Here is a 27,771-nt window from a genome sequence, read left to right as displayed (position 1 = left end):
AATCTCTCACCACATTTGAAAACCTGGATTTCTGCCAGTTTCCTTAAAACAGCTACAATCTGTGCCAACTCAGTCATTTTAAATTACAGATTATTTATTTTTCTGCTCATACTACTTTTTAAAACATAGTTTAAATAGATACAGTTAGAAATTCTCCTTTTCTTGCCCAAGATCCATTCTTATTAAGATCCTGTTAAGATCCACAGACACATTTGCAATTCTTCCTGGTGTTCTAAAGTGCTTTACATAAAAAATGCAATTAAATTTAATCATTAAATCATGTCATTACATTGGGTCATGTATTTAGGTAATGATAGTCTACTTACTACTACTGAAGGCAGACAGAAAAGAACTTTAGCACTGATTTATTAATTTTAGCATGAGATGAAATTCCGAGGTTATTCAAGTCCTAATCCTGTATTTTGCCAACAAAATTCTCCTTGCTGCTGTTCAGCACACACGTTGGAGTTCTTTGTAGCAGACAGTCCCTCTGAAGAGGCAGAGCTCATTTTCTGATCAAGTGACTACTATGAACTCCAAGGATGGGTATTTCAAAATCCAAGAATGTATTAAGAGCTGTAATTGCCTTTATGTCTCAGGGAAGGTTAAGGGAAGAAGAACTCTCTCCAGCTGAAAAACAATTTTCAGGATGAAGCCAGAAGTTGTCACCATTTGTAAGTGAGAAATGAACAAAAATTTAAAGACAAACGTTAGAAAAAGATACTCCCAGGAAGGAGACTGCAAATTGTGGAGTGGAACATGGGACCTCACACTTTTAACTGGAGCAGTTCAGCTCCAGGTTAGTAAGTCTTGAATTTTAAAAATTCTTTTATTTGCAGTCTCAGTTCTTGTCCTAGGGAGTTGGTGGCCACATCTCAATTGAAACGTGCAAGGACACTGAGACATGAGAACAGAATTTCCTAAACTGACTGAATCGTGTTAGAACTTTGTGGTCAGTAAAACACATTTGAATTGCACAGAAATGAGACTGTTTTAGCCGTAGATAGGGAATTCATTTAAGAAAATGTTAGGAATTTGTTGTTATTTTTAATGAGCAACAGTCAAAGTGCATGAAGGGGAGGAACACATACCCACATGATGGAGGAGAGAGAACAATCCCTAGCACAAGAACATCCCACAGCACAACTACACCTACGGGCCCTTGGCATAAATGGCTCAGTCTATTTCCAGATCACTGTCTTCACTGTAACATGCAGATGGGTTATGTATAGAAGTCAGGAGCAGTACGTCTTTTTCTGGCAGCAAACCACATTCCTGCAGAAAAGCCTCCAGGTCTACAGCAAAGAAATCTTCTCCAAGCTGGTCAGTGATGCGCACGAAATTGCCAATGAGCTCCCCTGCCTTGTAGACCAGCAGAGCTGGCAGGGCATTGTTAGTGAAGCGAGTGCTGGCACCAATGAGTGAACTCTTCACTCTGCAGAATTTCACTGTTGGGTACTCAGCAGCCAGGCAGATCATGCAGCCATTCAGAGATTCAGTGCCAGGGATATCATCTTCATAGATATGGATCATGATCAGTGTGCTCTTATGCTCTTTGTCCACGGTGTCCAGAAATGCTTCTCCACTGGTGATGTCAAACACCTGCTTGAATTGCTGCCCACTGTACAACTGCTGCCTCATCTCCTCCATCCGCTGCTTCCTGTAGCGCTGCAGGAACTCCTCGTCGTCCTCATCATTGTGGATCATGTTGTATTCTTGTAAAGTCATCTGAAAAACACACACAGATTCCTGAAAAACATCTGCACCACTATATGGGTCACTTACATAAGGAGAACGTAAACCAAGAGGATTAATGTGGGTCACTCATCTTTAATAACAGCAAAGTGCAATTCATGAAGGCTCAAGCACCCTGTGTATTACACTCCATTCTGATCTAATTAGAAACCATGTCCAGGGGGAGCAGCGATTTCAGATTTCAGGATATTCCAGTTTCCACAAGCTGCACTAATAACACAAGTGGCTGCTCTGTGTTCCCACTTTAATCCAGGTTAATGGTGGCCATGTGCTTTCACCAAGCTGGGAGAGCTGACTTGGAAACTGTGCCTGACCTAAGATGAGCTTCTTTCTCATCAGCTTTTCATTTGGCTTTTCAGTTAACATCTTGTGGCACCATCGTGGCTGTGGAACTGAAATTAACAGGATTTTATGTATTTTATTTCTGTTCACTTGCTTCATTAAGCTTATCTGCATCACTCAAGATACAGGAGAGCACAGCCAAATTTCATCATCTGAAGGCACAAACATATCTGCAAATTAGTAACTTCTCTGACTACAGCTCAGGGCTGGTTTACAGCCCAGCTGATTAAAACCATTCATTACCTCCAATGTCTTCAGTTTCTGGAGCTCAGAGTTGAATTCTCAACAACCACTTACTAAATACTAAATTAATAAGGGCTCCTAGTTTCAGGCAGGGGAGGCAGCATTCATAGTTTTGCTGTACAACTCTTCATATTAATCCCCTGAAGCTGAGTTACTTGATCAACAGATGAGAAATCTGGAAAAAGCTTTTGGACTTTGGTATTGCAGCTACATCACCTATTTGTTACCACAGGCAAACAGAACTGTTAAATACTTAAGTGGCATTTGAATTCCTTTGTGCCATCCTACCTTTCCATTGATTTTTTCCTGAAGTTCTTTCTGCTTCTGCTTGTCAGCCTCATCATCCAAGTGAGACCTGCACGTCATGGACAGTTTCTTGATGAGTCTCTCCATCTCCCTGCGCTGCTCCTGCCGCTGCTCTGTCTCCAGCTGTTTAAATCTCCTCCAGTCATTAATGACTCCCTTGGGACCTGGAATTCAGTGTGGAGGCATTTCGTGTAAAAAAGACAATACAATGTTACCTACCATTTACAATCAAGGAATAATTTATAAATCAGTAGAACAGTGACCCTGCCATAAACGTTTTTGTAACTACAAAACTGAAAAAAAAAAGACTGAAAAAAATGACTGAAAGTAAGTCATTTGCCATTTGCATGTCCTTGAGCTTCTATTTTTTTTTAACAAGAAGACTATAGTTTATTTAACTAGGCTACTCTTTTAACTGTCCCAAAGATTAATATCTGTGCTCTTGAAATAGAACTACCAGCCCACAAGAGTTCCTCTATTGTTAGCATGGTTTTAATCAGAACAAAAATAATGATATATTATCAACCAAATTGTACAAATCAGCCTTGCCTCAGCTTTCTATCCAAAGCCTTCTGCTTCAGATATAATGCTGAATTTGAATTCTCTCAAACAAGAAGTCAAACATTAAAAAAAGAACAACTATTAAAAATAAGGTTAGACAACAGCCAGGAACTGATCACTCTCTGACTCAAATATTCATAAACCCAGGAGTTTCATTTCAAAAAATGAATTTTAGAAGAACATACAAGATTTCCAGTGAACAAAGGATTTACAAAGAAGTGCACTGATGTGATGATACCTGTGTTGACAGCGCTGCCATCGCTGCTGAGCTCCACCTCGCCCACACTTTCAGGAATGCTGCTCTCCCCTTCTTTATCCTCCTTCTCACTGTCTTCATCCTCACCCTCACTGCTGCTGTAATAATACTGCAGCTTCTCACCAAGCAGCTTATCATCCGCAGTAGTCATTATGCTCTAAAAATAAATTAACAAAACAGAGGATGCATTTCAAACACGCATCATGATGCTCCTTTACTTCCTCAGGGCAGTTTTTAACCCCAGGAGAACACAGGCCACTCTCAAACAGCCCTCGTTGCAGTCAGTCACCTGGGTTAATTCTTAAGCCACAATTTAAAACTTAAGTTTAAAACCTTAGAGCTTCACTGGACAGCTCCATGAGGCTGATTCCCAGCTACTGAGCATTTATTATTTACCTTATTTGACAATTTACTTGAGCTGAAAAGCTATCAGTGTAATTAAGCAAATTAAAGTGTTCTGACCTGTATTCCTTTCCAGTCTTTCAGACACAAGCTTCTATCAAGACCTGGAAGAAGAAATTTTAATCAAATCAGCTGATTTGGGCTGACGCTTGACTGTGCAGGAGTCTCCCGGGCAGCCCAGGCCGTGTGTGCGACACAGACCCCGCCGTCAGCCCACGGACACAGCCCGGCTCCCGGCTTTCCTGCCGAACGCTGCAGGTTCCGCGGAGCTAACCCCAGACTCAGCCGATTACAGCGCCAGATGGCCCGGGATTACCGGGATCGGCCCGCTGCGGGGCCGGTGATGCCGATGGGGCCCGAGAGAACCGGCTCAGCTCCCACCGCCCGGCCCGGCCCCGGCCGAGCCCCTGCCCGGTGCCTTCCCCGGCCCGGCCCGGCCGCCGCCGCCTCACCGCTCCCGCCTTGCCCGGCCCCGCCACCCCTCACGGCTCCCGCCTCTCCCGGCCCGGCCGCCTCCGCCTCACCGCTCCCGGCCCGGCTCTGCCGCCGCCGCCGCCTCACCGCTCCCGCCGCCTTCCGGGGCCGCCGCGCGGGGCACGGCGGGAAGGAGGCGGCCGGGGGAGGAGACGGGCCCGGCCCCGCTGCCCCCGCCCCGCAACGAGAACGGAAACGGCACCGGCACCGGCCCGGCGGGAGCGTCCGCCCAGGGAACGGCACCGGCACCGGCACCGGCCGGGCCCCCGGGGCCGCTCCGTCCCCTCCGGATCTCCCCAGTCCCTCGGTGACGACAAACAGCCCGTTAAGGTGGACAAATAATTTTTATTCGTGCATGCAAATACATGTCAATACTGCAAACTTCTTCCATCGAGTCTCTCAAACACCGAACCGGGATGCTCTATCCGTGCCCAGCCAAAGCTACAACCTCTGCACGTCAGTGCTACAGCGACACACGGGCCCCGCCGGGACCCCCCTACTCTAACACGAAGGGAAACATTACCATTGGGAATCAAAACCGAAATAAACGGAATAGAATTTACTCCCCCATATATCCCCATTTCATTTTACAGATTTTTTTTTTCTTTAAATTATAGTTTTAAATAGAAGCTGAGAATGCGCCATAAAAATGAGCATTAAATCCATCGTAGCGATGGTGCCTGCTTTATACATGATGGGTGTACACCATCTTTTATTTCATTTACATTTCAATCGAACAATAGATTTGCAAAGAAAATGTCTAATACAGACGTAAAAATATTCACACTAGAGCTTCACAATCGGTTGTACAATTGACAAACAGGCCTCTTTTCCCAAACTTTCCAGCTAAGCAAATTTATAAAATGTAATCAATGCAACAAGAAAAAAAAATTTTCTTTAAAACTTCCAGGGAAAAGAATACGCAGTAAACAGTATCAATGCGACAGCAGATGCTGCAAGCTAACCACAATACTTCGGAGTGGCTGTACAGTGGGTATGTGCAGTACAAATCAAAGCCACGTGTGTTGTATCACAACTACTGTATAATGTACTTGTTTGCCCAGCTAAGAAAACGCATGCATTCCCATGCCTTGGGTAACGGAGATCTACTCTGGAGAAATCCATGGGCTATGTGCAAATGACCTTGGCTTTTGGCAGTAAGAAACGCAGCCAGGCTCTGCTTTATTTCAGCTTTTACAGCAAAATCTTGAGTGATTAAAAGCTTCCACAAGCATCCTTAAATAATGGGGTGTAGAATTATGTTTGGGCATTGGGCACTTTGATTATTCAGATTTGTTTCATCTCATCAGTGACAGTTTTAGGGGTTGGTTCCCCTCCTTGTCCTGCTCCCTTGCCAGCAAAGAGATGCAGGGGGATGACTACTGCCAAAGTCAGCTGTTCATTTATACTGGGAAATTGGGTCATATAAAAAAGCACATTTATTGTGTTCTGCTTGCAGAAGGGGTCCCTCAATGAGAGGGAACTTCCTAACAAAGGGATTAAACTACAACATAAAAATGGACTTTTACATCCTATAGATCATCTGATCATTTCTCATTTTGTAACACTCTCAAATTCAACACCTTCCTTCAATACCAGTCTAATAATTAATGAAAAGTCTGTTCACAAAGATGATCAAGGAGCTGCTGGCATACAGTGTTTATGTACAGCAACAGGTACAACTTGACAACTTGTGCTTTAAAAGAGCAAACAAAACCAATGTTTGGAACTATTCAGAGTTTAGATTGAGTTATTTTAAGCGTTCTTTCCTCAGCTGTTTCTGACCACTGTGCATTATTTTGTACCTCATCCAGCCTAGTACACTAATATACAAGAACAGCATTCAGCTCTTGAGTACAGGAGAAATTAAAATTTCAACTGAGTTATCAAAGCACTAAAACCTTCCAAATTAGACTTCTACAAAGAGCTTAATTAAGAGCTTATTTAACATAATCAGCTGTGTACAACTGTTTTCTTTTTCCTAAATCAAATGCCAAACTTTAGTGTCCCTGTACTAGACTACCAAGAACCAACGCCAGTTTGCTTTGCAAAGAGTCTAACCTTGCCTTTGAAGGGTCTAGTATACATTCTACAATGCAAAATCTGCATAAACACTAAGATTCATTTCTTGTCACCTGTTTACAGGAACAAAATATCAGTAGCAGGGCAATCACTCTGCTCTAAGTATATGTTAAGAATGTACAGATAGTTACTTTCTCACACAAGCATTCTCCCAGCACAAGCATTAGTCTCTATTAAGACCTATGTGGGAAATGAGGCAAACCAAGGAATGAATCCAGGTAGTGAGGCAACACAATTAACTTAGATACTAATAATTCCTGTCTCTCTTGCATGTGAAATCCCTGCTGTACCCCTAATGGGGAAAAAAAAATAAAAATCAACCAAACCAAACCAACTCAAAATGCTTGTCCAAGCAAAGCAAAAGAGCCAATCTCTTTCCCCGATCTGCTCCGGGCCTTCTTTTCTGACAGCACAGTAAATTAGGCCAAAACCTAAATGGGCATCACTGCTATTGACACACAAAGGTAAGTCACTCTCTCAGTGTCAGAAAATGAGCCCTTCCATAGCCCAAAGGCACCTGATTTACAACTAACAAATGAATACATACTTGTTTGTAAAGGGTCAAGGGCTGAAACTTCAACAAAGAAGGAAGCCAGAGCCAGGTGTTCCCACCTGCAGCTTCTTCTCCCTGTCAGGGCACTGGAGGGCATTAGTTTCATGGCAAAAACCACACAGTCAGTGTTAAAACCATAAGACAAAGCCAGCATGCTGTTAAACCCCCAAGTTATTCTTTTGCCTGTCATTATAGGTTAAAAATTCAACTAGAAAACTCTAGCCTCAGTTGAGAACCAACTTTCCATAAGAAGTGTATGGTCATCCTAGAGAACTGCTCTATCACGGGACCTCCTGCTGCAGACAAGAGTCTAGAGATACATTTGTTCTTAAATATGCCAAGACCTTGGCAGGAATATGTCAGGCTTATGTCATTTCACTGGACAAACAGGCAAATGTGTGTAAGCAGCTTATCCCAACCCCCTCCAGCAGAGCACAACCAAGTTTTTAAAATTGCCATTTTAAAATTAAAAGGTTAAGGTAAATACACAATCAATTTATGTAGTATATATTCACCCTCAGATCATGCTGAAGATGTTCTGTGGAGTTCTGGTGCACAGAGGGCTCTTTCCCTGAGGGCAAATAAGGACTTCTCAAACCTTTATATTTTCTCTATTTTTGTAACAAAATAGCAATTTAAAATTTAAAAATCTTTTAAAAAAATTACATCACCTTCAACATGGAAGATCTCACTGTTTAAATATCCATGAAAGAGACATACTTGTTTGCATATCTGTTTTGGAATTACATTGTACAGCAAATAATAGTATCTCAGAAGCATTTCAAAAGTAATATAAATTCATATTTACAGAATGGTCTTGGTATAAAATATACAACAATCATATTTATGTCTAACATTCTAAGTTAAAGTTAACATCAATAGGAAATAAGTTAAGGTGACAAAGGTGGTCTGGTTCTTGTATCCATTCACTTCACGTAGCGAGTGAAAGAAGCGTCAGTCTAACCCTAGAGTGAGGTGGCACTGGCTGGAGAAGGTACAGCAACAGCCAAAGGAAACTAAGAAAAGACTACTTGACTGCTTTTCTACATACATTCCTTGACATTGGAGTATTAAATAGATGTGTAAGATCTTCCATACTGACACCAGAATATCAAAACTAACCCTTGGATTTGCAGGTATATTTACAACATAATTATTTCATGGACAGGTTCGTTAGGAGAGATATCAAACACCAATATTTACTTAGTCTAATCAGTAACCCTCAGGGAAATGCCAACCCCCACCCCCCAGAAGCGTGCACAAAACAGTTATCAAAATCTTACCCGACCACATAGCTGTGATTTTGTAAAATAACAACTCAGACGACCAGTAACATGATCCTCTTTAAGCATTTTGCTAGCAGGAAAAGCCCTTACATGCAGTACACCTGGTGAAAGATCAGCTTGGCTTAAAATATTCCAGTACAATTTTCAGAGTAAACAACTTCACAGAAGTTAATAAAAACATAAAAAAATGTAAAACTTGTCACAAAGAAAAGTAAGAGGACAAACAAGAAGATAGTAACCATCAGGAGGGAGAGTCCTGCTTTCTTAAAAGAAAAGTGGATTTTTAAGCTTCTCAAAAAAAATATGCCCAGGGCTCTAGTTCATGCGCATTTATGAAAACCAATTTTCAGCTGACATGTCTAACATGATTCTCAGTCACCTCTTAACAGGGCATAAATTCATACAGTTTTCAGCACTCTGAAGGTCAGATAATGCTATCTCATCGTATTTTCAAGATCTTTGAAAATAAGTTGCCACTGAATAAACAAAAATTAAACCTGAATACAAGATTATGATTAACAACATTTAACAAAGGTAATTACAACCACCTTAAATTCCCAATATTTAGTTTAAATTAAAACAAAACAGTACAAAAAACAGCAATACCATCTTGTTAGTCAGTGCAAACACTAGATACAGGGTTTTCAATGGAAAGCCAAGAGCACCTGATACTTTTTGCCAAGTCATCTGGATCCTATAATCTCCAAGTTGAGAACTATCAATGAAAAAAATGAAAAAGAAGATGAAAAAAACCCCAAAATTGCTGTTACATTAGTGCATAACCTCTCAAAATCGTTGAAAATTGTTTCATGTGTAGCTTGGGGAAATCAATACCTAGCACATTAGCTGGAGGACTTAGGCACTTGATTTACTTCTGATGACTTTACTTGGACAAGTAGCCTGTGTATGTGTATCTACAGTACTAAAGCATCAACTGGGGGGAATGGAAACCAAAAGCTGCAGCAAAGCACTGCCCCACAGACCTGCAAATAACGCAGCAGTGCAAAGCTGATGGTGTGTTAACCCTGTAAAAGCCTCAAGTCCAAATCTCCACCTCTCAGTCTTCCAACAGGAAACAAGACTCCATGCAAAAGTTCCACAACTAAAGAAAAAGCAGCTGCAACAAGACAAAAGTTCTTCTCTCATGAAACAAAATAGAGACAAATAAGTTAGTCTTCCTTTCACTAGATGTATCATCGTAGGATCCTGCTAGTTTAAATAACTGAGTTGTTAGTTTTCTACAGAAGCCATTTTCAACAAGAATGGCTCAGATACCGCACCGGATTGCTACAAACTCATAAAAAGCTGCTTTAAGCTTAAGTAAAACAATGTCCAAATTCCATTCATTTGTGGAAAGTGAACGCCTTACCCTACTAAAGTAAGTTTTTTTTCTTCAGAATGCTAATGCGAGAGGGGCTTGAAGTATCAAAGAGTCCACAGGAAATGCATGACCCCAATATTATTTTTTTTAAAAAAAATATACATTATATAATATATATTATATATATAAAAAGCTAGTGTAAATGCTTCCATGGTGTGGTCACAAGCTGGAAAGATGAATGCCTTTCAGCTGTTAACCATCCTGCCATTTGCAACAGGCTTTAAAAAGTCATTTTTATCCTCAGACATAATGTGAGCAGTTTTCAAAATGAGGCTGCCAACACTGACTGATGTGCTGATGGGCAGGCAGCTTGCATTGCTAACAGATGTTGTGATCGGCTGACTGAAGCAAGAAGTTACGGGCAGGATTGTTTTCTGCTCCTCCCTGAGGAGAAAAATAAGTTACACAAATATTAAACAAGGACATGCACAAGTATCCGGAACTGAATTGTGTGCATTAAATAAATACTGACAAACTCATTTTTAGCAACAGGCTAAACATCTTCCTCTGGAATGGTATGCTCGAGATGTTAAAGTAGTCTGCCTCATTTTCAAAGGCTGCTTTACTCATTAAAGACTACAGAACATAGAAACCTAAAATAGTGTATTTCAAAATCTACCTCTCCACGGAGATTTGTGCAAACAGTCCGCCATTTAACCTTTTGAAGTTTTTCTTAATTTCTGTTAACTATAAAAATATTCTGCATTTTTTGCTTACTGACTGTGAAAGGTATTTTGAACAGCTGTGACATTTCAGTGTGTACGATTACAACGATGCATACGAACAATGGTACCAGCCTGGCACTTTCAGCTTTGTGGCCTAATTCTATTTCTTAACAGGTTCTTCTCACTCCACCATGTACAAACAATGCAGATGTCTAATCCAAGTCTGAGCAGGTACGTAGTTCATCCTTACACAATCATGCTTCCACTATTCTGATGCTTCTGTTTGTCTAACACTGGCAGACACTGCTGTTTTGTCTAACACTCACAGAATCACAAGGTCTTCACCTAAACTTTGTCTCTTCTGTTCCATAGATTCTTTCTGGTGCTGCTTTAGCAGATGCCCATTCTCTACAGTTGTTCCATTGAGCAGTTGATCCTCTTGGGAGCTAATCCCTAGCTGTATGTCCAGAATCTCCTACAAGAGAAAAGGAGAAATACCCATCAACTCTGTCCTTACCAACTTTACTTTATTTTCCTATTAAGTTCCATTACATTATGCTAATGGAAACAGGAATCTGGTCATAAAACTCCTTAATTTTCTGTTATACTATTTACTTATTTTATATACATACTGCCACATTTCACTAAAGGAAAAGCCAATTATTCAAAGATGGCTGTGAATGACAAGAGCAGTATAAATTGAGAGCTGTTTTTAACTTCACTAGTATTAACTGCCAGGTATCTGAGGGAGAAGTACAAGACCCCAAGTGCTAAATAAGGGAAATGCTGGATGTCATTACTAGGACTAAAACCAAAAGGCTTTGCTATCAACATATTAATCTCTAAAGACTAATGAAAAGACCCAGTGACCTCTTTAGACACACAGATTTTTGTACTCACTTCTATCTGTTCACCTTGCCCATCAGGTTCGTCTGTATCGAGGGCTGACAGCTCCAATTCAATGTCTCGGTCTGGCTTTGTGTCTGCACAGTCTTCAGGATAATCAGTCTAAAAAGGAATTAATTTGTTCTCTAAATATCAAGTTGGTTTTTCATCAGCTTCACACAACACTGGAGTATTAAAGTGAAAACAGAAGATGCATTTCTAGCACACAACATTTCTACAATACAAGAGAGCTAGTCAGACAAAAATGAACTTCAGGCATAGACAACACAGGATACAAAGCTAAACTGAATCACAATAAAGTACTGAAACAGAGAGATAAAATAAATACTAATGAGTCCATTGACAAAATGTTTAGATTTATAACACATACAAATAGACAAAAACTAATGATTGCATGAAAATGATTGTCACATTCTTCCCACTTTGTAAATGCATGTTTGGAGCAGCAGCATGGCAGGTGCACCTGCCTAATCTCAGGGAAATAACTGAGTGCAACAACAGCAACTTAGCTTGCACAGAATGTGCTATAAATATTTGGGAGTGTTAAAACTAAGTTTCAACTCTTAGTTAAAATTCATGTACTTCTGTATATATAAAAATACCCTCTAAGGTTTGTGTCATCCCAATTACCCCTTTCTTTACCTCACCATTCCTCAAATCAATTTCCTTGCTTAAAAGGTTTAAAGTAAGACGACTGCCTTCATCTAGAGAATTCCACTTCTGCTGCATGGCAAGTGCATTTGCCTCTCTCTGAAGGAGTAAGGAGTTGCTTTTGGCCTATGGAAAGAGACAGCTCAGTCACCAAACATTACACCTAAACCATGTGCAGTCAGACAGTTACACTAAGAAAATTTATTTAAAAGCACTTGACTAAACAATTTCTTTTAAATTAAAAAAACCTCATGGTATAATAACTGGTCTTACCTGCTGTAATTCAATACTCAGCAGATCTCCAGTGCTGGAATGCTTTCTGTGAGCAGACAAATCTGTAACTATGAATCTGTCCCTTTAAAAGAAAGAAGGCAAAACTAGGAATTAAAAGCAAGTTCTCTAAATCAAACATCCCATAACTTCATCAGTCTATCAATGTTAGATTTGTGGACAGAAACTAGATGTGATTTAGACAATGTGTTCTTCATCTTCACTGTGGCTCATAATACTTCAAGGCATTGTATGAAACAAACATCCTTATTTTACACCTGGGTAAGATATGGCAAAAAACCCCTGAAACTACTCAAGATTTTGACATGACAACTTGGCAGTACCTGACTCCAGTTCTTTGATAGGTCTCTCAAGGGATACACTGCTAGTAATTGTGCACTATTAACTGCATTAAGTATTAAAGACTACACAAGTTTTAACCTAGTTTTTTTCCAAGGCTTTATGCTGGGTAGGTAAAAAGTCTTTTACTTTAAAATAAAGAATGTCTATTAATAGACATTCCAGATTCCCCACACGCACAGAGGGCTTTGAAGAACTGCAAGCTACAGAAAAAGCTGTGAACAGAGCTGGAGAAGGAGTCCGTACCGTTCTGCATAACGTGCTGAGGAGGCAGAATCTGAGCCATAGGCACTCCATCTTGAGTCTACAGCATTGACATAAGGGACATAATCTGCAAAAGAATGAAGAGAGCATTCACCATCTTTGCTCTTCAGTGGGATGTACACATTCTTTAGCTCTTTGCATTTCATAGCTGCAGTAAGCACAAAGAGGATGAAATGCTCATGGTGTGTATAAATGATGAATTCTTGTCACATAAAGCCTGAACTTGTACCTGATACACTGATGGGCTTAGTAGCACTTCCTTGGGAAGCAGTGGCCTGGATTGGATCTGTTGTGTGGTAACCAGTGCGGGATGACCTGGAGATTGCACCCCACTTGGAGATGATGGGTCCATCACTGAACGGGATTATAGGATCTTCCTCCTTTGCCCTTCTCTGCGTTTCAAACAAATGCACTCTCCTTTTGACATCCCCACTGTCCAAATCCTACATGTTCAGGAGACAGGAGATACTCATTTGAGGTTATGCACATTCTTCAGTTGGCCAGTAACTTTCTCATTATTGTTGCCTATGTACAAAACTGGGAAAGGATATTCCAAACAACTTAATGAACAGAACTACTTTAAAATACTGATAATGGAAGCTATCACCTTTTTTTTTAAAAAAAAGGATGGTTTAACCAAACAGAAGACACTTGAGCATGTAAGGATCATCACACTAATGAGAGAACATGCAGAAAACCCCTACCATTAACACGGCATTGGAATTGGCAATCACATCCTTGGGCTCTGAGTCGATAGCATTTATACAAGAGCCAATAGTGCCACAAGACCACGGTGAATAGTGAGAGAGATGGTCTTCCTCAAATTTAGTTCCACTCAAATCACTGACACTCTCTGAGAACTACAGAAAAGGGAATAAATAAGCAGTGAATAATAAAAACAGGGAATTCAGTTTTAAAATGAGAAGATAATTTAATTAAATAGCAGTAAATGTATCTCAAAAGTCAATCAAGGAGTTCCAGCCATATTCAAGACTTGACTTGGGGACAACATAAGTGTTTTGTCAAATTTTAAACCAGTGCCCCTGGCAGCTGTCAGAGGGCAAACTTTGCCATACAAATAACTGCCTGGCCTGCCAAGATGAGAGACTGGAATCTGTTTTAGTGTCAGGTTTCTTTAGGCAAATATCTACAGTAACTTAATTGAGAGGAAGCCATGCATTTTCCTTCAATGTATTAGCCAGTGGTAAATAGAAATACAATTTACAACCCTCCAACCTGGGTGAAAATGACTGATCCACCTTGAATACATGCACAAGGCACTTCAGGTACACCTACAAGGTCTGATCTGAATAATCATTCTTGACATCTCAAATATCACCAACAAAACTGTCAAACCACAGCTAAGAGTGCTTGCACAGTGGTTTTCAAACTAGTTTCTTGGATGCATCTAATTTAGAGAGAATAAAATACTTTAAGATTTTTTTTTTCCTTCAAAAGCACACTACTGCTGTTTCTTGAGTTCCCCTTCTTCTTTACAGGACTTATCACAGAAGTACAAAATGTCCTACCAATGCCTTTTGCCACTTTCAAAAGAATGCATTCTTTAGGACTTGATAAGCACTTGAAGTTTGATTCAGGCTACTCCTCAAGTCAAAGCCATTTGGAGTATCAAAGGCAATGTACTTTTTAATTTAACACAACTGCTGTTCCCTGCACAAAAACCTGGAGACAAAGTGAGTTCAGTAAAATTACATTTCATTTAGTGAGGCTGAATAGAATCACTTCACTTCTTGACCTTTTTTCTGCAGTCATATTTAGCACCACCTTAATACCAAACCGAATTGCATCACTATTAGAGATCACTTTCCTTTTGCTAGAAGATTAACGTTATTTTATGAAGAATAAATAGCAGGTAGAAAATCTCTACTAGAAATATTAAATGGCATCTTCCAGAAACAGGAAGGGAAAATAAAGGAGTTCTTTGGCTTCCCACCTCTGTGCTGAAATCTACACTGAAGAGAGGAGAAGGTGGTGTTGGAGATGGCGTTGCCATAGGAAGGGTTGACGACACCAGAGGAGTTTTCTGTGTGTGGTACTGTGCCCATTGCTCTGGCTTCCGTCTCAGCTGCTCATCATAACCAGTCTTCAAATGACCACAAGGCTCCTAGAAAGAATAAATACAGCACTGGATATCCCATCACACTCTAATCAGAAGGCAAATACTTGCATGGGACACTCTTGGATCCCCAAATTTCCTTGGGTGTGTAACCCTCCACTGATACCACTTAAAGAATTTCACAAGAATTTGTATGGCAACTCAAAGCTTGGCTATGCAATTAATTCAAGCAACATTCACGGGCATTGAAGAGGCAAAGGGGCTCTGGTCCTGATGCAGATTACAGTGGTCTGTTTTGCAATCCCATTTTAAGGTTAAAAACAAACCAAGAACTTTGTCCAAGTCACACGTCTCTATCACTGTAATAAACAGGTCTATGATAATTATTTACCAACTTTCCAGTAATGACCTTCAGAACCAAGTCTGCATAGAGCCTTCCCTTCCTGGCTCTCACTTACCCTTGGTAAAGGCACAGTCCTCTGCTCGTTTGGAGGTTGACAAGCCACAGAGTAATACCCATCCAGTGAGTTGTACCTCTCCCGTAATGACGTCTGATAGACAGATGAGTGCATCACATCCATGGGAGGTAAAGAATTGCTCCTGATGATATCATCTCGGGGGTACATCTGGGGGCGCCAGATGCGCCTGCTGTCATAAACCGGAGCGTACATTCCAGAGGGGACAGGAGGGACTGGTCCGTAGGGCTGCGGAGGAGGAGGCTGGTAGGGAGAGTTCAGGCGATCCCGAGGGGGAAACGTGCTGTAATGATCGGCATATGGCACGGAAGCAGGTGGGAGGGAGGACTCTGGAACGTTATTGGACCTCACAAAGCGAGGAACACAGGGAGCCACACCAGCTGGTACTGTTGGAGGTGCTGGATAATACCCTTAAACATTGGAAAAAGGCATATTTAATGCAACCACAAGTGACCCAAAATTTTACACCTTCTAAAACTCTAAATAGCATTGGTAAGTACCTTTAGAGAATGAGGAGTCACACTTTACAAACCTCTAACTGACCCTACCATGTTTCTGTTAAATATCATTTCATGTATGACAACGACATTTGCAGATGCAGTGCTGGCTCTTCACCAACTGGACCCAGTTTGGAAAATATTTCTCCTATGTACTGTGGTGTAACTATGTAACTGAAAACACAAGATCTTCAGCAATTCTTTATATAGGAAGTTAAAACAGTTCTCTCTAAAATAAAAATCTATATTGCTAAAAACGAAGAAGTCTATAAATAACCATTTCACACTTGACTTATTGCTCTTTCTTTTGAGAGGATTGCTTGAGCATCTCTACCTTTTGAGAGCTTGTGAATGACTCAGTGCTGTAAACCACAATCGTGTGCCTGAATATAAACATGCACAGTGCAACCTAAAAAGATAACTGGAACCTTTTGAAAACATTCCAGCAAGCACAAAGCCATGTAAGCCTCCCAGCAGAAGCATACTATGCCTCTGAATCCTGCCCATGGATACCCTCATGGATAGGCCATGGCAAGAGCAAGGCTAAATAAAAAGCAAATACTAACAAAGGAAAAAGTAGATAAAAGACCTTGAGGTTCACATTCTTCTGGAGGCTGAAGTATAAGCTGCATAACATAGAGCACACAAAGGCAAGAACCACCAACACTGGGAGCAAACTGCAAGTCCCTCACCATACCCAGCAATTAAGAAGCTTAGTATTCCATTAAATGAAGATTCAGCTGATATTTAGTAAAAATAAAATAGACATCGACAAAACAGACATCGTAAGTTATTTCTCATAAAGGTTATTTTTCCAGAGAAAGGTTCAGAGCTATTTTTTCATCAGTGCTCATCTCACTCACCTGTCTGTGGGTACTGTGGAACTTCATATGACAGCTGAGTCCTGGGATCTTGGAAATATTGAACATTATCAGAATGCGGAGGGTAGACAGGTACTCTGGGAACAAACGGGCTGGATTTTGGAGGCACAGAATTAACTTCTGTTCCAATATTAGGAGGACCAGCTGAGGTAGCTGCTGCCTGGCTTACAGGAGTCTTGGGTGGAGAACCAATTTTACTGCAAAGGATTACCAAGAAATCATTAAGGAGATATTCACTCATTTCAGTCAGTCTCCTCTTCGTGTACACTCCCACATAACATGGAAATTTGGGCCTTGTCATTTCCTCTGCTATTTTGTTTTTCATACCCCAAACTGATGCTACATTTTAGACTTTCTCCCAAGAGAACCAAAAGGGGACATAAATGTTTTGATACCCTTTGTAAGTGTATTCTGGTAAAGACAAAAAAGCTGTTTAGAGACTCAGTGCTTCTGCAGAATTATCTAAGAAGTTTTAAGTGAAAACCCCAAAGCTAGAAGGTTTCAAGGAAGTGCACACTCTATGCCTCCTTCTTGGTTTTAGGAAATGTCAAATTTTGAGTACAATTTATTGCATGTAATAACATACTTATATGCAATAACACAATAGTATGCAATATGTATATAATTTATTTGTATGCCATAACTTTTTATTTTTCTACAATAATCCAACAGCAATTAAGATACCAGGCTGAGAACAACTGAGTAAGAGATAAAGGGAGAGATTTATAATTTTGCCTACATGAGTACTGAACAGCTAAAACAAGGGGTGCTGGCTCTGACACCCTGAAGCCACAGGCTTTGTGTGACTGTACCTGCACTGCAGTGCAAGGCCTCACACAGCTCTGCAGCCACTGAGCACCAGCAATTACAGCAAGCCAGGACCACACTTCAGTATCTGTTGGTCACCCACAAACTCCATTTATTATTTTAGATAATCTAAAAGCAGAATGTTCTGTTAGATTGTCTTCATGTAGAAAAGCCACCTACTTTTCAGGAAGTGGTTCTGTGGGGGAGCCAGAAGCGTTCTGGCCATTGGCTCCAGTCTTCCCTCCCTTCTTGGTGTTCTCCAGAGCTCTCAGGGAGGTGTCTGCACAGCGGGGGATCAGCTGGGGAACCCCAGTTTCTAGATTAGCTATTCCATTAGTACTTGGCACCATCTTGCCCGTTGCCTCAGGGCTTCCTATGACAGAGATCACGTTTCCCGTTGTGGTTGAGACGGTGCTGTTTACGCCAACTTTATTTAGAAGAGGGAATGTTCTCACTGTTGAGCTGATTTTTTTGTTCCTCAAGCGATATCTACAAACAAACAGGTGCAAACATACAAAAGACAAGATGGTATAAAAAGTGCTTATTGTGAAGTTTAATGGATTTGCAAAACTAGCAAAAAGAAAGAATTGAGAAGACCACGACAACAGAAAATCACAAACTTATTTTCAACAATTGGAAACCAAAATCATCTCTCCTCTTACAAGACCCATTCTGCAGTTCTTTGCAAAGGCATTTGGGTGAAAACAGCTTCTAGAATACAGAGCTGCATACTGTTCAATAAGTCAGCTCACTTCTTAATAAAATGTAATTAACATTCTCTCTTGTAGGTAGTATGATCAATCCTTGAAAGACACTGAGCTTAGACTCAGTTGCAGGAAAGAAAATTTTACCTCATATGGGGTAAAATAAAAAAATAAAACTGGGATTAGTCTGCAGACATTGCTTTGCTGTATCTTCGATTTCATATAAAAAATTGTCAAGAATGACAAATCCCTCCAAATGAATGAAAGTATGGAAGAGAATGTTTTCAAAAATCTCTGTAGATTGTTTGGATTTAAATGAAAAGGAGGAATAAAAGGAAAAAGAAAAAGTCTCCCACACTCACTTTTCAAGCTCTTCCTGAGAATGAGCAAATGTACAGTTTGTTCCTCTTGGACACCCCCCTTGCTGTCGAAGGTCTCGGCACATACTTGTTTTGTATTTGCTATTTGGTTGTGGCTTAAAAAAGAACAAACAAAAACCACAAGACATTCCTCTTACCATCTATCAAACATTCACATAAAATTAGACTTAAAGTACAGAAAATACATTCATGGCATGTTCTTACATTTTGCATTTTTAATCAGAAAAACAAGGACACTCCTTATTGAGGGGCTGAGCTGTCCTTGTATGGATTTCACTATGGCCAGCTCTGCTGCATTCCATATTCACAAATGTTAGGTTCTCAAAATCAGTACTGAATGCAGTAAAATAACAGTATCATCAATTATCCCAGAGGAAAGGCCATAAATATTTCAAATCAACAGTAATTTTTCAAAGTTGCACCTCCCAGTAAATGCAATGATCAAGCCTGGTTACCTGTGGAGTTTCATGGCCTTTTCTACTGTAATTCTGAATGAAATCCACCAGCCCATGGACCACAGTCTTTACAGCAACCATTGCATTTTCCAGCTGCTCCCATGTTGGAGATGCTGCATCTGAAATTATGAAAAGCAGGGTTGTCACTCTGTCAGTAATTCCAGTATCATAAATAAGAGGCTTATTTTTTATTACTTTACAACACCAAGTACTAGGACACAACTCAGAGAGCCCTGCAAGAGAGTTTATTATATTCATTAATGGGAATTTCAAAACCAGGAATGGAGGTTATTTTTAAAACTTATTTTCCTAGATATGAAGAATACCAAGAAGGGCTTAAAAAGCTTGATTTGCATACCTGGATTTGGATCTATGTTTGCCAGGAGCTCTAAATGAGGCCTCAGCCTGTTTAAGTTTGCAGGATCTCCCGTGCGCTGCAAGACAATTGTCAATTCTTGTACACTCTTAGCAAAAGATTCTGGAGATTGAAGCTGAAAATAAAGGGACCATTAGTGTGCTGCATCTCACAACTGTCAATTACTAATCTTAAAAAGGTATTTATGACATAGGTACCTAAATGCAATATATAGTGTCTTCAGATGGCATATAGAGAGGATCAGTGGAGAGAAATTTGATTTCTCAACTCAGAATCTGCCCTATGAAGCTTCATCATAAGACACCAAAAACTTTAATTAAAGTACTTCATATGATGAATATGCAACATCAGGGAAAAAATTTTCAATCTAGTTTTAATTAATATTTGATAGAACTACGAACAAAAAGTTAATTAATGGAGTTCTTTGATTTTTATTGTAATATTTAATCCTACAAAGATACTAAAATCATCCCATTGACAAACCTTGTCAATAATGGATTGCATGTGTGATTTATGTGCCAGGTCTCCATAAAGAAGGGAAGACCACTGCTCTGGTGATATTCGAAGTCCTGCTTCCATGGCAATGTGAACGATTTGGGCATCGTGCTCTCTCCGCAAAGCCTCGTAACTCCGGAACTCTTCTTTAAGTTGCATCAGAGAAGAATCTTCATCCCTTTTAGTGACCTAATAAATAGTAATAGTTAAACACTCCTCCTTTAACCAAAAATCTCCATGTCCATCATAAAAAACAGTTGCACAGCTCAAACCATAATTGTGGTGTTTTACCTTAAAGCATGATGCTCTATACAGTAGCTGCACAACATGACCAATGCTTGTTTTAGAGGCCTGAGGAAATCTTGGTTCCAGCCTTTGCACAACAAAAAGTACCAGAACTTTTCTTGAGAGTGCAGACCCATCTTCCAGTGCCAGTAACACAAGTTTCAGTGCCTCCTCTTGCATAGCTTTAACACATAAAAATGAAAGTTAAATATATCCCAGAAAACAGCAAGGCTACTGTATTTGAACAGATAAGCAGGAGCATCTGAATCATCTTGAATGTAATTCCTTACTGCTTTTTATTTTACTAAAAAAAAAGCTTTTAAATAAAGTTGCCAGTGTAGAAGAAACATTTAGAACAACTCTAAGCACAGTAAACTTAGAGCTAAAACTAACTTCCAGAAATAAACACATCAGTAGTGCAGTTTTTATACTTTTCTCCACTGTGCAGTCTTGTAGCCACTGTCCTTTTGGACATCTCATCAATGCCACACCATGAAACTATAAAATAAATATGGAACAGTACTGGAATGCTATCAACAGTTACCAGAATCAAGAGAGGACAAATTCTATTTTAAAGATAATTTCCTTGTTTCTGTGGTTGCTTTAGCTGCATTCTTAACTGAACTTGTTTTCCAGACATATAAATCATTATAAATTTCAAAAGTATGCTGCAGCTGAAGTTAGGTTGATTGTATTGACAGTTATTCAATTCCAATCACAGGCAGCAGTACTGCTACACTCCATTACAAACAATGCAAAGCATGTGCTTATTGACTCCTCTTTGCCAGCATTTCTGAAATACTTCCTCCCAATTTCAAAGAACATTTAAATGGAGTGGCAGGGGAAACAACTAAAAGCTTTAAGCCAGAAAATTTTACTACTCTTAAGGCTTTTTTTTTCCTCCCCCTGCTTTCTTCCTGGCAGAACATCTTCAACTGAACAGAAGACATTTCAAAACATCTTTGTAAAGAAAAGGTACAGCTTCTGTTGCAATGTCCAGGTCTCTTACCTGGTCCTAGAAACTGGCACCCTCGTGCCCTGACAGCAGCCCAAAGATTGGCAGAAAGCTGCTGAGGATTTTGGTGCTGCAGGATGAGCTCTGTGACAGTTCTCTCTCCCAGCGACCGAGCTGCCCTCATGGCTCTGACCCGACCCTCCTCCTCCACCAGCTGACAATTCACCAGTGTCACAAGCTTCCTCTGCATGGGACGGCTCAGTGCACTCTGATTCAAGCTTGCAACACCTTCAGAGAAAGGGAGAAAAGGAAAAGCAGCTTCTCATCAAAGCTTCTCATCAAATTCATCCAAGTGAGACAAAAAAAATAATGTCTAACAGTGTATGTCTTTGTCTAGGACTTGGATACCAGTCACAGGTACCTTCTCTTAGGCAGCTCTGTGTAATTCTTTATCAAGAAGAACTTTAATTAAAGTCTTCAACTGACATCAAAGCCATCCTTTGGGGAAAGTTCAGCTTTAGTACACAGTTAGCCCCAAGGCAGTATTATTAAACAGAGTATTTTGTAAACTTAAAATAAAAAAAACCCACAACCAAGTGTCACAAGTGTGAATAAGCTTTTAAAGACACAAGGCAATTCTATTAGAAAAATGAGAGCATTATCTTACTGACATTTACAATCAGTGCTGAAAACACAACACTGTTAAAAGCAAGCTACATCAAAATTCCACTGTTCAGTAGAGACTCACCTTTTCCTCCACTTAATGGCTTTAAGTAGAGTGCCAAATCCTCAACACATTTCTTTGCTACTTCATAATGTTTGTTCTCTCCTACATTACTCAACTTTACTGTCTGATGATCAGGTACCTAAAAAATGCAAGGGAGAGAAAGGGGGAGAAGAATTACATACACCTGGCTGACCTCTGTGATGGTACCCACATCACCAATAATTACATAACACTGCAGATGTGCACTGCTCTGAGAGCACTGAAACACAGGACCCACCCAGGGCATGTACATGGCATAAGGAACAACAAAAAAGGCCCAAGATGAGGATCAGGGTGATGAAAGATGGTGTTTGTTATTACTCAACACTTTAAAAACAGAAGTAGGGTAGAAAACAATAACCAAGATCTAAAAGATGAAGAATACAAGATTTGAGAAGGTGATCAGTATACCAGATCAGCATGATTTACTACAGACACACAAAAGAAACTACAGAAAAAAAATGAACTAGCAAGAATATAATAAAGTAAAGTTTAAAAATTATTTAAGCATCATTTGGGCATGCTGAAATCTCTCAAAAGAAGAAACAGGAAAGTTAACTTGGTGGAAAAAAAACTCGAAATAGAGTAACAAGGTCAGATAAGGAAAATGGAGGGAGTGTTAGTCACAATAAATTAATTGTTTGAAATACATTGAAAGAAGTTAGGAGACCATGAAAATAAATGTTTTAAGATCAAGACAGTGATCTGACACATAAAAAAAAAAAAATCAAAGGAACACTTGGACTCGAGAAACAAAACCACTCTGACATAGTGTCATTAGCAATAGCTGTGTCAAGGCACGTGATAGGACATTAAGAAGAGAAGTAAATAACATCTTTTTACTGCCTCACCAAGGTGTTAGAGAGAGAGTAACATGAAAAAGGATATGAATCAGCATAAGGGGAACAGACTTATTTAGTCTCCATAAAGTGCAGTACTGATTATATAATCACTGTTTTGCCACTGCTACGAGACAGTGCAGGGAACATTCCTGGCCTGATTAGCCAGTGTCTGCAAATGCAACTGAAAAGCCATCATCAGGCATATTTAAAAAAAATTATACACACACACACACTTCTGGAACTCGGTTAAACAGCCACTTCCAAACATGTGACATTTAGGAACAAGATTTCTCACAAGGCTAAGATGAACAAGTGCAGTCTGCAGGTTCACTCATTCTACTGACAATTGGGACAGATAATTGTATGTTTCCCAATGGGGATTTTTCTCCAGTCACAGTTCAAGAGCCTTTTAAAAATCAGAATTCAGGTTACAATTAGAACACGTTTTCATATTATAAGAAGATGGACCTGAGATGGTGCAGCTGCTTTTAGAGCATGCACGGATTCTAGAGAGCCCAGAGTTAAGCCTCACCATCTATTTGGGATAAAACGAGGAAGAGAAAGCAGCATATATTGCAACTGGCACGGAGAAGGAAACAACACCAAGAGGCAAAACAAAGAGCTGCTTCAACCATACCTGTGCTCCAACCAGCTGGAGGAGTGCAAAGTTCACAGGAAGCACATCGATGTCCGTGTTGATGGCAGTCTGGTCAAAGGGACAGGCCTTGCGATGGAGCTTGTTCAGGCACGTCTTGCACACGGTGTGAGAGCAACCTAAGCTGATGGGTTTGTGCACATTCTCATCAAACTCATTGTAGCAGATTGGGCAGGACAGAAATTCTGTCCACTGAGCTGCCTGCACAGGCATTGTGGAAGCTGGACGCTTGTTTAGCAGGCTAGCAGACCATTATTTCACTGTACTATGTTTTGGCAGCTGTAAGTGAATAACAGATTATTTAAAACATGCTTTCTGGCAATTTAGAATAATTTTTAATTAAAAAAACAGACCACAATTTCAATATTACAAAGAACAAAACCAAATCCTTATGTTGAAGTACTCAAAAACACCAACTCTGTGTCAGTTTAACAACTGTACCAAAAAAAAGCTCATGAACTAAATTAATGCAGACTACCATAAGTTTAACTTATTCACAATAAATGGCATTAATTTCTTTTTCTTGGGGGGTGGTTAAAAATGTTATTTCCATTTGAAATGAAGTAGAACAACGTCTTCCTTCTGCAGACTTAATCAGACACCAAACTAAACCAAGCTTTGCTTCTTTAAAATCACATTTTCTCTTTCTGTAAAATACAAATCAGCTAACAAATATCAAGAGCCATAAGAAAACACTAAAAGAATGAGAGACTAGTTTTTAGTTTTATGATTCTCATGTTACTTCTGCCTTTTCTTGCAAGAACTGGAGCACTCAAGGACAGAGATTGCTGTGTGTAATTTTGCTTTCCATGTCTCTACCTTACATATAACTAAGACCATGAACTCACAGCGAGAAAAATCTTTGATGTATGTAAAATCCAGGTATCTAGGACAAAATCTATGATAAGGCAAGTAATAACTTCAGATGGCTTCCTTGTCTCTTGAAACGTCTCACTCTGTGCAGTAGTACCAAATAAATTGTTTACATAAGTGAATTTCAAAGAAAATATGGCTTTATGGAGATTGTTGTTGTATCTTACATATCACATTCCTGAAAAAGGTACCAGGCCTAAGAAGTTCATGGTAACAGTTCTCATCCAAGCTTCCGTGATCACGATTTACATCCCGAGCTCCAGCCCTGAGGGAGCAGCCCCACCCTGGGCTGGGATGTGCCACCGTGCTGGCTCTCTAGGCAACCCACAGACCAGTTGGGTCACTTCAAGGCTATGAACAAGCTTGGTACAAATGCAAACACACAAATGTTTTAATTACATGTTTAGCATTCTATTTTTTTACTCTGATGACAGAAAAAAGTAATTGCTCTGAGGAAGCTGAAACCTCCCCTACGTGTTCAAATTCAGAAACTCCTTACTGCAGTTCCATTGTTGGCTGTGCTGTGGTTTAATTAATGCTAAAGTACCAGACCATTGAAAGAATTACTAGAAGACCAAATAGACTCTTATCTGTGGATGCATTTTCTGTTAATTATGACCATCTGTTTAGAAATCCTATTTAGTACTATGAACATTCAGTGCCCTTTAAGTAACAGGATACTTGTACAAGATGTCCTTATCTCAGTGAGCTTTTCAATATTATGCTGCAATTCTTGCCTCAAACGAATTCCCATAGTAAAACACACCAAAGTGGAACTTGAACCTCTCAAAACCAAACTGCTGGGGTTACATCTCCAACATAAGCCAGAAAATTTCCAGGTATTGGACAAATTAGATTTTCCTCCAGCTTCTATGAAAGCACAATTCAAAGCTCTAGCAGGGATGAACAAATCCAGTCATCTTCAACATGCTATTATTGCTACATGTGTCTTTTAACCAAGGAAATTTAAAAGCAAAACAAATAAGAATAAAGCCAAACACTGAGCCAACAGGCCCAGAAAGATTTTTGATTCCTCATTTAAAAATCCCACCACTTCATTTAGCACATCTGCTTCCCTTCCAAAACAGCTGGACAAGAGATGCACAGAACTGCAAAGCCTGTCCATAAAAACCCTCCTTAAAGCTTTCTGCAGCACTACCAGAAACATTAAGATACCAACATTACTGACCTAGTGGTGCTTTTTCACCTGTCTGCCAGACACAGGTAACAGCACAAAGCAGGCCACGCTGGGAAGTGTGTGACTGTCATGAGTCACACGGGGAAAAGTTTCAGGAGAGCTGGTACACAGAGAGCTCAACTGCTGCTATGTCACTAACGAGCTCCCAATAAACAGTGCCCATGTCCACACTGCTCATTAATTATCTCACACGCAGGGATCTCTGCTCTGAGACAATACCCACGTTTGGTTTCCACAGGTGCTTCAGAGACTTGCAAGAAACCACTCTCTGTTTATGAGCTTTTAAAATACAGTTGTTTTCCTGACCAGCATAGAAATGAACACAACAGATTCTTCAAGTGTGCTCCACCGGTTTTTAAAGATCTCTGGGTGTTTAATCATCCCAAATGACAGATTCTACTAAGCATGTGTTGACCTTCAGATCTCTTGACAGGAAAAAAAAATTCTAATTAAGCCAGCAAACAGCTGGGAAAAGCTCTCGACTCCCAAAACTTCAAGCAGCCATACAGGGAGAAATCTCCATACTTTATTGAGCCTGCCAGCTCTCCTGCCACTCCTGCACCCCAGTGTGTAGGAAAACAATCTCACATCTCCTAATTACCATGTCAACTCCTACAAAAAGCATAAGCCAAATGTTTAATGGATTCTTGCTCCTTGTCAGAAACAATGTATTTCAGGGATGTCCTCCTGAAGAACAAATTGCTCCAGCACTCTAAACTGAGCAAACACAAGGAGGAAAAAAAAAACAAAAAAGGTAAACTAGAAATCCTTCGGTGTGTCTGTTCATTCTGGGAGATGTGTTATCTATCTCTACACTACACAGGGCTCCTCTTTCCTGCCAAATTAGAAGCACCCTGCAAAAAAAATCCCATAGAAATGGTTGATACAGAAACTGGCCAAACATACAAAGAAGCAGTCTGAAAAGTCATGGCAGTTGCTACGTAAAAGATCATTACATTGTGAAGTTACAATCAGTTTTGTAATATTACTACCAGAAGCAATACTTCAGGTGACAAACAGAGAAATGTACAAGCCTAAGTTCAGAAATTATATAATAATAAAAACCAGTACAGCTGAGTAATTCTGTGCTTTTAAAACAGTAGTATTTTCCTATTGCAGTAATGGCTGCAATGGATCAGAGTAACAATGGTAACTGTCTGATTTTCTCATTTTAGACCAGAATATCTGATGAAATTGGAAGGTGGTGTGGAAGAGGAGATAGGTGAAACCTCAAAACTTTCCTCAAACAGCTGTACCACTTACAAATGATGGAAGTTGTAAGATTTAGATGTCCTTAATAATTTTACATTAACTTTTGGCTACTTAATCCCAAGACATTCTCTACAACTAATCTAAATCATTATGCTTACTCAATAACCTCTGGGCAAGATAAATATAATTAAATTCTGATTTCCTGAAGAAACCAAGCTTAGGTGATCATGCTGTTCTGTTAGTCTGTTCCTCTCCCACACTGCTCAGTCAGGGCATTTGCCAAAATGCAGACAGGCAAGTTTCACCCCTTAGCAAAGAAAGGGCTGAAGGCTTAACTCAGTTCCCCCACAGTGTCAGCTCAGCTCAGGCTGACTCCATCAGGTCCCTTGTGGGTCCTGGCAAAGACAAATAAGCAGAGCTTGGGTGAGAATGAGACATGGAATAATTCTGTCAGTGCTGAACAAAGGGAAGTCTTCTCTACGGATGAAGGAAACTCTTGGAAAATTTGTGAAATTATATGGCTTTCTCACAGCTGAGGTTCAGCCACAATCCTGTAGATTTAAGCCTGTATCTTAGAATTCAACTGAATTATAATCACTAAATTAAAGAGTCCTTGATACTGACTTGCTCTTAATGCTGACTGCAGAGATCACAGTATTTCCTTTTCTTTTTTAAAGTGATCTCCACTAAAATTTTCCATTTATGCAGTTTAATGGTTGGTTTGCACTACAAGGAGGCAGCACTTTCAAGCTTTCCTTCCTAAGTTATGTAGTTTCTGAAAGCATCCTGACTGGGTCAAAAACTTACATATCACATAACATAATTATCAGTATTAACATATCCTCTGGAAGGGCTAGAATATTTTATTAATTTTTCTTCAACAGCCATCATCCACAGATGTAAAAAACTGGCTTCATTAAAGGCTTAAAGATGGGCCATCCCCATAACAGCTTTGCATCATTCAGCTATGATGGCTTGAAATTAAAATAAATCCTCTTTACTGAACGGACTTGCTTATTTCTACACTTCATAATATCTGCCACATGCAAATCTGTCTTTACATCATGTGAAAATTTTATA

At 39.9% G+C, this 27,771-nt stretch overlaps 1 protein-coding gene and 1 non-coding gene across 7 annotated transcripts in view; both read right to left on the bottom strand.

Moving 5' to 3' along the window:
* Positions 1-73: 73 nt before the first annotated feature.
* RC3H2 (ring finger and CCCH-type domains 2) overlaps positions 74-27,771 on the bottom strand; it is a 30,770-nt gene continuing 3,072 nt past the window's right edge. Inside the window, exons 1-23 of one of the 6 annotated variants that reach the window (XM_088177368.1) lie at positions 23,391-23,687; positions 21,894-22,011; positions 21,200-21,433; positions 20,197-20,372; positions 19,894-20,094; positions 19,393-19,525; positions 19,035-19,153; positions 18,562-18,674; positions 17,676-17,984; positions 16,671-16,885; positions 15,293-15,720; positions 14,712-14,882; positions 13,462-13,617; positions 12,987-13,200; positions 12,740-12,824; positions 12,137-12,218; positions 11,855-11,989; positions 11,207-11,314; positions 10,652-10,781; positions 3,926-3,969; positions 3,446-3,620; positions 2,629-2,810; positions 74-1,728 (exon numbers count right to left, since the gene is read on the bottom strand). In XM_088177368.1, the coding sequence (XP_088033494.1) occupies positions 1,177-1,728; positions 2,629-2,810; positions 3,446-3,620; positions 3,926-3,969; positions 10,652-10,781; positions 11,207-11,314; positions 11,855-11,989; positions 12,137-12,218; positions 12,740-12,824; positions 12,987-13,200; positions 13,462-13,617; positions 14,712-14,882; positions 15,293-15,720; positions 16,671-16,885; positions 17,676-17,984; positions 18,562-18,674; positions 19,035-19,153; positions 19,393-19,525; positions 19,894-20,094; positions 20,197-20,372; positions 21,200-21,433; positions 21,894-22,011; positions 23,391-23,621 (4,311 nt within the window). In that variant the 5' untranslated portion in view covers positions 23,622-23,687 and the 3' untranslated portion in view covers positions 74-1,176. The other 5 variants (XM_014880076.2, XM_088177365.1, XM_088177367.1 and 2 more) reach the window with 5 other exon arrangements.
* LOC148221405 (small nucleolar RNA SNORD90) lies at positions 19,614-19,729 on the bottom strand. The gene has a single exon (XR_015808123.1). It is a non-coding gene; the product is annotated as a small nucleolar RNA SNORD90 (small nucleolar RNA).

The sequence above is a fragment of the Sturnus vulgaris genome, chromosome 22 (assembly GCF_052056855.1).
Source record: "Sturnus vulgaris isolate bStuVul1 chromosome 22, bStuVul1.hap1, whole genome shotgun sequence".
Taxonomy (NCBI): domain Eukaryota; kingdom Metazoa; phylum Chordata; class Aves; order Passeriformes; family Sturnidae; genus Sturnus; species Sturnus vulgaris.
Note: the sequence above shows the minus strand (reverse complement) of the source record. Positions and strands in the feature narration are given on the sequence as shown.